General features: G+C 44.0%; 1 protein-coding gene across 1 annotated transcript in view; it reads left to right on the top strand.

Moving 5' to 3' along the window:
• The window catches only part of LOC308677577 (sphingosine kinase 2-like), a 30,754-nt gene extending 18,451 nt beyond the window's left edge, over positions 1-12,303 (top strand). Inside the window, exons 3-5 of the mRNA XM_081344113.1 lie at positions 3,063-3,157; positions 5,255-5,370; positions 8,571-12,303. Coding sequence (XP_081200239.1) covers positions 3,063-3,157; positions 5,255-5,370; positions 8,571-9,591 — 1,232 coding nt within the window. The 3' untranslated portion in view covers positions 9,592-12,303. The remainder of the gene's footprint in view (positions 1-3,062; positions 3,158-5,254; positions 5,371-8,570) is intronic.

Below are 12,303 nucleotides of genomic sequence, written 5' to 3'. Positions count from 1 at the left end.
CCCACAGAGAAGGCCCTCCCCCTGGGGGCCACCAGACGGCATTCTCTGACCGGTGGCACCCTGAGGAGGCCCTCTCTGTGGGAGCGCATTGGACGGAGGGACGTTGATGCCGGCCGCAGGTGCTCCCTAAGGTACTGCGGACCCATGCCATACTAAGTCATCAGGAAATGCTTGTAGATTATATGTTTCACCCTTTATCCCCAACCCTCTAATTTCTGTATCTTGTCTTATATTTCGATTTAAAACTTCCAAAGTGAAGATGAATAACGGGGGTGGGGGGGATAAAGGGCATCCTTGCCTTGTGCCTTTCCTTATTTCAAAGCTCTCAGTACAATCTCCGTTCAGCGTTTGTTTCTTTTATATATCGAAGTAGTGAGAAATAACATTATGGTCACAGAGCTCTCTAGGAACTGAAGAAAATAGTTGAGTGACCGTAAATTCTTGGACCACAGTAACAGGATTTCTACTGCTCTCACCCTGGGCCACCTGTGGAGTAGATCTCTGATTGATTTATCTGGGTCAGGGGTGTCAAACTGCCGGCCCGTGGGCCAGTTGCATCATACGGAGGCCGCGTCTTCCCCAGCTCCAGCAATGCAAAAAAAAAAAGTCGTGATACGTCATGTGACATGTCATTGTGATGTGGCGAGTTTGACACCCATGATCTGGGTGATGTTAAGTGGTAGGAATTTCTCATTTCCAGTTTTTTTTAGCCACGAGAACAGCAGAAGTGCTCCAGGTTTGACTGGATTACACTACTGAAAGGAGAAAGTTAGAAGTAGGGAAAACTTAAGTGTGGGTTGTGCAAAATGTAATGTGAACTGAGTTGACTTTTAACATCCTATGTTGACCATGAGGTGGAGAGGAAAACCCAACATTACTGAAATAAAATCTTATTACGGGTAGCCCTCGACTTATGTCCATACTTCAGCTCAGCATTTCTGCTAAGCGAAACGTTTGTTAAGTGAATTTTGCTCAATTTTACAACCTTTTTTTTTGTCACACTTGTTAAGTTAGAAGACGATCGTTAAGTGAATCTGGCTTTCCCCATTGACTTTGCTTGTCAGAAGGTCGCAAAAGGTGATCACATGACCTTGGGACACTGCAACCGTCATAAATATGAGTCACTTGCCAGGCATCAATTTTGATCACGCAACCATGAAGCTGCTACAACGATCATCAGTGTGAAAAATGGTTATGTCATTTTTTTAAGTGCCATTGTGAGTTCGAAAAGTCATTAACAGTAACACCAGCTGCCTGCAATTAGTGCAGGTTTGCATCCCACCAGGCTCAAGGTTGACTCAGCCTTCCATCCTTCTGAGGTAGGTAAAATGAGGACCCAGATTGTTGGGGGCAATAAGCTGACTTTGTAATAATGCCGCTGGAGATGGGGCCGAAAGCCCTAATAAGCAGGCCTATACATAGAATGAAGGCTATTGCTAAGCACATTGATTTGTGCTTTAAATTGTAAGCCGCCCTGAGTCTTCGGAGAAGGGCGGGATATAAATGGGATTAAAATAAAATAAAATAAAATAAAATAAAATAAAATAAAATAAAATAAAATAAAATAAAATAAAATAAAATAATAAAATAAATAAAATAAAATAAAATAAAATAAAATAAAATAAATGAGCTGTTGTAAATCCAGATTACCTGCATTCTCTTTTGGGAGTTCAGGTTAGTGCACTTACTTTATTGGTAAACTAAACCAAGATGCTTCAAAATTCATCAAAACAGAAGAATAGATGTGTGCTTACTGTTCATGCTTTCACCAGGTTAATCTTGGAAAGATAGTGGAATCAATCTCCAAACAAAAGTTAGTTCATGTTACGTGTAGAAGTGGCGGCCACAACCAACAGTTTTCTAAAGAAATAAAGCCTCTTAAGTTTTGATGCCCCTTTTCTGAAAACTCAAAATCCAGCTGCTAAACTCAACACTGTTTTCATCCAGGGGGACTGAAAGGCCTTCCAGAGCCACCCACATATTTAAAAAAGATATAGAGGCCGCCAGGAGGATCCATTGGATTCAGTGACATTTTGCTAAAATAGGTTTTTTTCACAAGACGACCTGCTTGGTGGATCGTGGTTTCTTGTAGAAAACAATGAAACTATCATGATAGATAGTTCTGTGGAGCATAATCCATAAACATCTGTGAATTAGGTTAACGGGGAAAAAATCTCAAAATTCAGGATTAGATATTAGAATTTGCTATATCTGCCTTTGCTTCAGGGTTCTCCAGAGGTCAGGATTGACTAACATCTGCAGAATGATCTAGAATTCAGGGGTAGGCAGCCTTGGCTCTTTTATGACTCGTGGACTTCAACTCCCAGAATTCCTGAGCCAGCTATGCTGAGGGGAAAGGGAAAGGTTTCCAAGCTGAGCCATGCTGGCTCAGGAATTCTGGGAGTTGAAGTCCACGAGTCATAAAAGAGCCAAGGTTGCCTACCCCTGATCTAGATATACTAGTTTTCACCAACTAAACATGAAGGTCTTGCAACACTTGAGAACAGGCATGTCCATAAGAACACTTACAGCATACAAGAGAGGGGGAGCTGTGAGGTTTTGGAGGGAGGGTGGAAAATATTTCTCCAGCCAAGCCTTCCCTAGGAGACCTTTTAAAAACACACACACACACACACACACAATTTCCCCTCCACTTCTGTCCTTCTCTCCAGCTTTCAGCGCCACAGAAAATAATTATGCTTCCTGCTGCTGACATTGCATGTAGTCATCAACGCAAACCACCTCACCCAAAGCTTTGCATAATCACTAAAATATGATTAGAATTAATGGTCCAGCAAAATGTGGAAATTACAGCCATTTACTTGATAGCCCCAGATTTTCATCCACACTGCCAGTCACAAACACTGTGCAATAGTGTCAACCATTCAGCAATTAATGCAACCGCGTCTTCATTCCATATACTTATAAATAGCCACTTCCTTCTCACAGAAAACAAGTCACAGTTGTCTCCAAGAAACCAGACACTGAAGCAAGCTGTCAGGTCAGGAAAGAGACTTGGAGATCAGCTACTTAATTTTGTGCCTGTCCTTGTCTTCCCTCAGAGAGACAGAACCACGCCCGGGAGCTGGTGCAGAGCCTCACTTTAGATGAATGGGATGGTATTGTGGTCATTTCAGGAGATGGACTTCTTCATGAGGTATCGTTCAAACAACAACAACAACAGAATTAACCAGTGGAACAGCTGGCCTTCAGATGTTGTGGGTGCTTCATCACTCAAGATTTTTAAGAGACTGGACAGCCGCTTGACTGAAATGGTATAGGCCAGGGGTAGGCAACCTTGGCTCTTTTATGACTCATGGACTTCAACTCCCAGAATTCTTGAGTCAGCTGACTCAGGAATTCTGGGAGTTGAAGTCCATGAGTCATAAAAGAGCCAAGGTTGCCTACCCTTGGTATAGGTTCTCTTGCTTGAGCCCTGGGGCTGGGCTAGAAGACCCCCAAGGTCCCTTCCAGTTCTATTCTGTTCTAAGTTCAAAAAGACAATTCATAGATCTCTCACCTGCTCCTACTCACTTCCAGTTACCTGTAGAACTCCTTTGTTGCTTTCCTTAAAACTGGGAAAAAAATAAACAATTTCTGGTCTGTTTGGGTGGGATTTGGAGAACAGAAGGCCTCCTTCCACCTTCTGTCTAAATGGGAGTGGGGGAAAAGAGGCTAATTGTAAAACACTGGAATTTCCTTGATTTTGTTTTGTATGCCCTTCCCTATATCTTTTTCCTAAAGAAATATTACCGAGAGATCATATGTAAATATTCCCGAAATGGGTGTTTGCCTACATTAGCTCAAACCTTTCCCTCCAGATATGTTGGATTATAATTTCCGTATGCAGAAGTCCTCGGCTTAACGGCCACAGCTGGGACTGGAACTTCCATCTCTAAACAGTGCGACCGTTAAGGGAGTCACACCTGATTTTCACAGGTTTTGTTTTGCCGTGGTCATTAAGTGAATCACATGGTCAAATGAATCCAGCTTCTCCCCGTTGATTTTACTCTGCCAGGAAGTCCCCCTGAAAAGGTCGTAAATGGCATAATGGGGTCTTGGGACTCTGTAACTGTTGTAAATACAGGTTATCCTTGACTTACAACCATTCATTTAGTGACCGTTCAAAGTTACAACAGCATGGAAAAAAGTGACCTATGACCGTTTTCACACTTAGGACCGTTGCAGCATCCCCACGGTCACATGATCAAAATTCAGACACTTGGCAACTGGCTCACATTTACGACGGTTGCAGTGTCTCGGGGTCATCTGAGATTCCCCTTTTGCGACTTTCTGACAAGCAAAGTCAATGGGGAAGCCAGATTCACTTAACAACAGTGTTACTAACTTAACAGCTGCAGTGATTTGCTTAACAACTGTAACAAGAAAGGTCATAAAATGGGGGAAAACTCACTTAACAAGTGTCTCACTTAGCAGTATAAATTTTGGGCTCAATTGTGGTCATAAGTCGGGGATTGCCTTTACATGCCAGTGACTAAACATGTGACTTTTGTTCATGTGACCGTGGAAGCATTGCAACGGTCATAAGTGCGAGGACAGGTTTTACTTTTTTCAGCACCATGCTAACTTCAAATGACTGTTAAATAGTCAGAAGTCAAGGACTACACATAATGGAAGGGCATAAGATCAGGGAAAGATGTACTGTGTTTTTGCATATCCGCAGCAGAGGACAATGTTGCTTTTTGGAATCCTGTTGATTGATCAGGAGGGTTTTACAAAAAAAACCCCACAACCCTGTAGGATTCCTTGGAAGAAGATATAAAACAGCAGTGCTGGATTTCCTACTATGCTTGTGTGGTCTCCTCGGCGTTTTTTTGGATGAAGAGCTGCACTAGAAGTAGAAGTAATCCTCAAGTTAATGGAGCTTGCCCATTATGGTTGTAAGTCATGATGGCCACACAATTTTATGAACACTTTCATTAAGTCATTAATTCTGAATGGGTTCCTCATGGGCTGGATTTGCAGAAAACCCAGAAATAAAGGCCGGTTTTCACAAAACCATTGTAAAATCTGCTCACTATGTTCAGAGAGCACTGCAATTGACTATAAATGTGGCCCGGTTGCTTAGTCCCCAAAGTGTGGTCATGTGATCCTGGGAGGGGCAACCATTGTAATTTTGAATCTGGATCATAACTACCTCTAGATACTGTAGGTCATAGTTTCAAACGGTTACTAAGGGACTGGTCATGAGTCGAGGACTACCTATATTCACCCTTCTCTGTTTTCCTTTCAGGTTATTAATGGTTTGATGGAACGTCCTGACTGGGAGGAAGCAGTTAAAATGCCTCTTGGGATTCTTCCCTGCGGATCTGGGAATGCCGTGGCAGCAGCTATTAACTGTAGTGCTGGGTAAGTGGGCGACCCTCTCTAAAATATACTGCTCAAAAAAATAAAGGGAACACAAGATAAGACATCCTACTATTAAATACAGTACATTGTGTTGTTTAAGTGTTCCCTTTATTTTTTTGAGCAGTATATAATGCAGTGGGGCTTAGGCCCAGTACTCTTCCATATCTTCATCTATGATTTGGATGAGGGGATAGATGGGGAACTCATCAAATTTGCAGATGGCACAAAGCTGGCAGGAGTAGCCAACACTCCAGAAGACAGGCTTAATGTGTGCTTAGAGCTCAAAGCATTGTTAGAGACCCCACACATCCACTTTATAGTCTGTTTCTGTTGCTGCCCTCTGGGAGGAGGTTTCAAAGTATTTATAGCAGGAGTACCCAATTCTGTAATAGCTTTGTTCCCAATGCCAGGGGTAGGCAACTTTGGCTCTTTTATGACTCGTGGACCACTAGCTCAGGAATTCTGGGAGTTGAAGCCCACGAGTTACAAAAGAGCCAAGGTTGCCTATCCTTGCCCTATGGCATCTGTCTGGTAAACTCACAAGATTTGTTTTTCTTGCCATAAACATGTATACATAACCCAAACTACTGTAGACAGTTATTTCTCTGTGTCATATAATATATGTGGGTATATACATATTTCTGTATGTACGTATTTGTTTGTACGACATATTTATGGCATATTTATGTAGTGTATATTGTAGGTGGTGACCCTTTGAGAGCTGAATGCAACGAAATTTCATTTTAATGTATGCCAATTAGGATACATTCAAAGTGACAATAATGTTATTATTCTATTCTAACATACAGAAGGATCTTGACAAACTTGAACATTGGGCCCTATCTAACAAAATGAAATTCAGTGGTGAAAAAAGTTAAGATTCTACATTTAGGCAAAAAAAACCCAAATGCACAGGTATAGTATAGGTCCGTGGTGGCAAACCTATGGCACGCGTGCCACAGGTGGCCCACAGAGCCCTTTCTGTGGGTGCGCGTGCCATTGCCCCAGTCCTAGGCCTTCAGCTGGGTTTTATAAAACCTTTACGCTTTAGGCCTTCGCCACCGTGTGCAAAAAAAAGGTTCAATCAATCAATTTCAACTTCTCACAGGAAAAAAAAGATCTTGCAAAGTAGGAATTGATTGAACTTTTTAGTCCCACTCACTCTGCCCTTACCACCACAGCCACGCCCATGCAATTTGCCACACCTACCTGATGTACCATGCCCACCCGGCACCCAATGATACATAAGTGGTTTTTGGGTTGCAGTGTGGGCACTTGGTCTCTAAAAGGTTCGCCATCACTGGTATAGGTGGTACCTGGTTCAATAATAGTAAACGTGAGAGGGGTCTTGGAGTCCCAGTGGACAATCAAATATGAGCCAGCAATGAGCTGCAGCTGCCAAAAAAGCCAACGCAGCCTAGGACTGCATTAACAGAGGGATAGAACCAAGATCACATGAAGTGTTAATACCACTTTTCAATGCCTTGGTAAGGCCACACTTGGAATACTGCATCCAGTTTTGGTCACCACGATGTAAAAAAGATGTTGAGACTCTAGAAAGAGTACAGAGAAGAGCAACAAAGATGATTAGCGGGCTGGGGGCTAAAACATATAAGGCACAGTTGCTGGAATTGGGTATGTCTACTTTAGTGAAAAGAAGGGCTTATGGGTGACATGATAGCAGTGTTCCGATATCTCAAGGGCTGTCACAAAGAAGAGGAAGTCAAGCTATTCTCCCAAGCGCCTGAAGGCAGGACAAGAAGCAACGGATGGAAACTAACCAAGGAGAGAAGCAACCTAGAACTAAGGAGAAATTTCCTGAGAGTGGAACGACTTGCCTCAAGAAGTTGTGAATGCTCCAACACTGGAAGTTTTTAAGAAGAGATTGGCGAACCATTTGTCTGAAATGGCATAGGGTTTCCTGCCTGAACAGAGGGTTGGACTAGAAGACCTCCAAGGTCCCTTCCAACTCTGCTATTCTGTTCTGTTCTAAAATCCTGGGAAGGGGTGGCCGTTGCCCACCATGATCCTTGCCTTGCACTTCTGACCCAAGCCAGAAGATGAGCACCGGCCCCTATAGTTGGAAATGAGTAGCACGCATGTGCAGGGGAACCTTTATCTATGTATTTATCACATTTTTACACCACCCATCTTACCTTGTGACTCTGGGCTGCTTACAATAAAAATTGTTCCTTTAGATTTGCATAGAAAAAGCTCACACAGGCTTAAGTGCCCCCCCCCCAGGAAAATATTGTGATTAAGAACTGATATATACCTTTTCAGCCCACATGCATGGCAATTGTTTCACAGATCTAGAATTTTGAAAATCACCTCTTATTTAATAATAAATAATAATAACAACTTCCCAATGCATGCGAGACTGGAATGAACTGTTCAAGACAGATTTCTCTCCCTGTAGGGATATGTACGTCTTGGGATGTAACAGCAAGTGATATATCATCTGAATCAAATATTATGACAAATATTGAATTATGCCAGTCAATGAGTACTGCAAGCAGCCCTCCCGGAGATAAAAAATTAAAATTAAAATCCCGAGTGCATTCTCCAGCTGTAAGACAATTGTCCACCTAGTTTACTTCCTAAATTTGCAGGTAAAAGCAGATTTCCTGTACAGGTAGTCCTCGACATACAACCGTTTGCTTAGTGATTGTTCAAAGTCACTGAAAAAAGTGACTTGTGACCACTTTTTCCGTGACTGTCGCAGCGGCCCCGCAATCCCGTGCTCAAAATGCAGATGCTTGACAACTGGCTCATATTTATGACGGTTCCAGTTTCTTGGGGTCCCGTGATCCCCTTTTGCAACCTTCTGACAAGCAAAGTCAACGGGGGGAGCCAAATTCACTTAACAACTGTAGTTGTTACTAACTTAACAACTACAGGGATTCACTGGGGCAAGAAAGAACACAAAATGGGGCAAAACTCACTTAACACCTTTCTCGCTCAGCAACAGAAGTTTTGGCCTCAGTTGTAGTCGTAGGTCGAGGACTTACCTGTACCTTGTTTCTAAATGCTTGCTCAGTGATGCTGTCCTGCCCTTTCTGTCCTTCCAAAGAGATGGAGGTTGATAGATGGATCTGATTGGATTGGACTGGACCGGACTGCCATCCATCCACTTGGCAAATGACTCTGAGCAGTTTTCATTGTTCTGTCTCTGTGTTTTTTTTTGTCCCATTGGCCAGGTTTGAACAGGTCTTGGGCCAGGAGCTGCTGACAAACTGCACCCTTCTGCTCTGCCACGGGGCAGTTTCTCCCTTGGACCTGGTCTCCATCACCACCGCCTCAGGCGCTCGTGTCTTCTCTTTCCTGAGTGTGGCCTGGGGCTTCATTTCAGATGTGGACATTGAAAGTGAGAAGTACCGGCACATGGGCCCAGCCCGGTTCACCTTGGGGACCATGGTTCGCCTGGTTTCCCTCACTACTTACCGAGGCCGGCTCTCCTACCTTCCTGCTCTTGCTTGTGCAACTCACCGGCCGATTTTGCGCAGTATCACCGTAGCCGCCAGTGGGAGCCTTCCCTTCCAGCACCTGCCCCTCCACCGCACGGTCTCTGACATGGGCCTTTGCGAGGAGCGCCAAGCCTTCTGCTTTCGTGAGATGGAGTCAGCTGAGGAGCCCACCCCCTCCCCTAGCTCCCCGCCTTCTTCTTCTTCCAGCTTCCAAGCATCCAACTTCAATTTTGAAACCCTGACAGAAGTGACGGTTGTCAAGGAGTCCCAGCACACCGATCTGCCCAAAGTTCTATCAAACCAGTTGCCTTCTGCCCGGCAAATGCATGGCCCTCTGGATGACTTTCTGGCCCCGCTTGAACAACCGGTGCCCAAGTCCTGGGTGACCGTGGAGGACGATTTTGTGCTGGTTTTGGCCATTTACCAGACTCATTTAGGAGCAGACCTCTTCACCATGCCCACCGCTGGCTTTAACGATGGTCTTATCCATCTTTGCTTTATCAGGGCAGGTATCTCCCGGGCAAGCATGATTCGCCTCTTCTTAGCTATGGAGAAAGGCACTCATTTTGAGCATGAGAGTCCTTATTTTACACACCTGCCTGTCCGAGCTTTCCGCATAGAACCTCTCACTCACAAGGGAATCATTACCATTGATGGGGAACAGGTGGAATATGGGCCCATTCAGGGACAAATCCATCACGGGATTGCCAACTTAGTTACTGGGCTCAACCAGACTAAATTGACTACCTTCTGACGGGTTGTGTTAATTCTCTTACAGAGACTAACAGTTCTAATTTGACTTCTGTTTCCTTCAGTCTGTTCTCCAGCCACTAGAGGGCAAGATGCTTAAAATGACTCATTACCCTTCTAGGCATTTGAGCACATACATCTTGTATGCTATTAATGCATCTATAGATTGTTTTGACCATTGCTTTCCAAGACATGCAGTAATCTTAAGGGTGACTTACTTCCTTCAACTCATTGCCTAGACAGGCTGCCTCAAGATTTTCCCTCACTCAGAAGCCACTAGGCTCCAAGTCTCTTGGTTTGAGTGAGGTGGAACACAAATGTAGTGCCCTCATACATATTTTTAATATCTCAATTATTGACCTGGGGTTTCCATAATTCCACCCAGCATTTGCTTCTGTCATAATTTTCCAACCCTAAGTTAGCTCTTCCTCTGGGGCAGGGGTAGGCAACCTTGGCTCTTTTATGACTTGTGGACTTCAACTCCCAGAATTCTTGAGCCATCATGGTTCAGCTTGGAAACCTCTCCCTTTTCCCTCAGCATGGCTGGCTCAGGAATTCTGGGAGTTGAAGTCCACGAGTCATAAAAGAGCCAAGGATGCCTACCCCTGCTCTAGGGCTTAGAGGCATCTTGCCAATAGCCTTTCCCACTATTGAAGGTTGGAGACAGTGAGCAGCTGTCTATCTACCCTATATTTTTGCCAGTCCCTTAAAAATCCTGGTTTACTTAAAGCTGTAGGGCTGGGATGGTGGTTTAGCTCAAGACGTTCCAGAGGAATTGAACGCTAAGGCTCCCATTGCCCTTTAGTCCTTGGAACTCAAATTAGCCTGATTTTTCAGCACTTGATTTAAAACACTGGACTTTGCCTTTAAGCAAAACTTGTATGTTCCACTGGTGAAATGGGATTCCTCTGTCCCCTTTCTCCAAGAGGCCAGTCAGTCTCCTATTCCAAGGTCTTGCCCACCTTTTGCTCACGTTTCAAAAGTGCTAGAGGATGGGGACTGAGCAAGGGAGACTCATTTACTGTAGAGGCCATGACGGTTCCACTCTTGACATGCACTCTTGCACCATATAAACGTGTTGGGAAGCTTGGGTCCCTCCAAATATTGCTGGACTACAAAACCCATCCCTGATTGCTGGTCAAATGGGCTGGGGCAAAGGAACAATATTGGAAGACCGCAGGTTTCCCTGGCTTCCCAGCCTAAATACAAGCCAAGGGAACGCCCCTGAAACTGGACTTTGAATATAGGGATAACTTGCTAAACACTATTTGTTGGAGTGTTTTATCTCTTGGTTGTTGTTGTTTTCTTTTTTTCAGATAAGTTAATTAAGGCCAATTGTTTTGTCTTCTCTCCTGGTTTACAGGAGGGTTGCATTTGGGTGGTCCTGCTATTCTTCCTCTCCATGGATGACCAAAGCCATATAAGGAAAGGAGGAGGGCCCCGTTTTCTGCAACCTAACAACTGTTGATTTCTAACCAGCTTATGGTATGCTAGAGGGAGCTTAAAATACCGCCTCCCTTTCATATCATGGCTTGAAGGTGGCTTCATTTTAGGAATACACTGGATGAATGTAACTGGATTTTTCTTGTGGGAAGAATTGTGTTAAGGTGGTTGTTTTTCCCCTCCCCACCATGTGGGGGCTAACAACCAATTAATTAAATGATCCCAAACTTTAAGAGATAAGTGTCTGCATATGAGACAAAGCTGATAATATGTGCTCTCCCTCTCTTTCTCTGTTGTAATTAATTTCAAACCAGAAGACCAAAGTTGGTTAACATCTCTCTTGTCCAACTTTTCCCAAGTTCATACAGCGATAATCCCTACAGCAAGTAATCGCTTAGACTGAGTCTCAACTCACTTCAGCTTCTATACCAACTTTAGTAGAAACTTGCTGGTCTCAAAAAGCTGAGCAGGAGGGCCTGATTAATAACTTCAGTGAGAGACCACCTTGGAAAGCCAAAACTTTAGGCAAGCTGGAGAAAATATCCTGAATCTGGGAGAAAAACAGCAAACTGCTTCTGTAGTGCTTCCAAGAAAACTTTGTGGACATAAACACTCCAGGAATCAACCTTTTTCTTTGGCCTTCCCTGATTTGAGCGTGGGTTATGCTGTAAACATTGGGAAAGATAAATGTGAAGGCAAGAGGCTTTCTCCTTCGTGTGGACGTTTTGGGACGTGTGCCGTGCAAATTTGGACATATCCTATTGCTCTAGCTTTCCTCGGCTCTGTCATCTAGCTCCAGGCTGGAAGAAAGCATGTGAGATGGCTGTTCCTCGTGGTTTGCCTGCCTTCTGGGAGAGTTGCAAGAAGAGGGCTGAACAGGCAAAAACCACGACAAAGTAAAAGAGGGGCCAGTTATGAAAGCACAGAATCCGGCCCATAAAAACAAGAGGACAAGGCCAGAAGCTGATACCTTGGGATGTATTTCATTTACCAGATCATAGAAGCTTAGATATTTAGGCCCTCCCAAGTCCAACCCTTCCATAGTGCAAAACACCCAAATTTAAGCATCCCTGACAGGAGGCTGTGTACGGTCCAGCTGAAAGCATCTAGCAAAGAACAGCCATCCCCTTCCTTACTCATGAGCTTCATTCAATACTGGTTATCTCTTCTTGTTAAGAAGAAACCTTTTTCTCGTGTTAAGTTGAAATCTGCTTCCTTGTACCTTATATCTTATTACCACCACCCCCGTCCAGCGAGTAAGGCGGTCTTGACT

This window comes from Vipera berus (genome assembly GCF_964194415.1).
Source record: "Vipera berus genome assembly, chromosome: Z".
NCBI lineage: Eukaryota > Metazoa > Chordata > Lepidosauria > Squamata > Viperidae > Vipera > Vipera berus.
The sequence above is the reverse complement of the archived record's forward strand: the minus strand, read 5'-3'. Positions and strand labels throughout refer to the sequence as shown.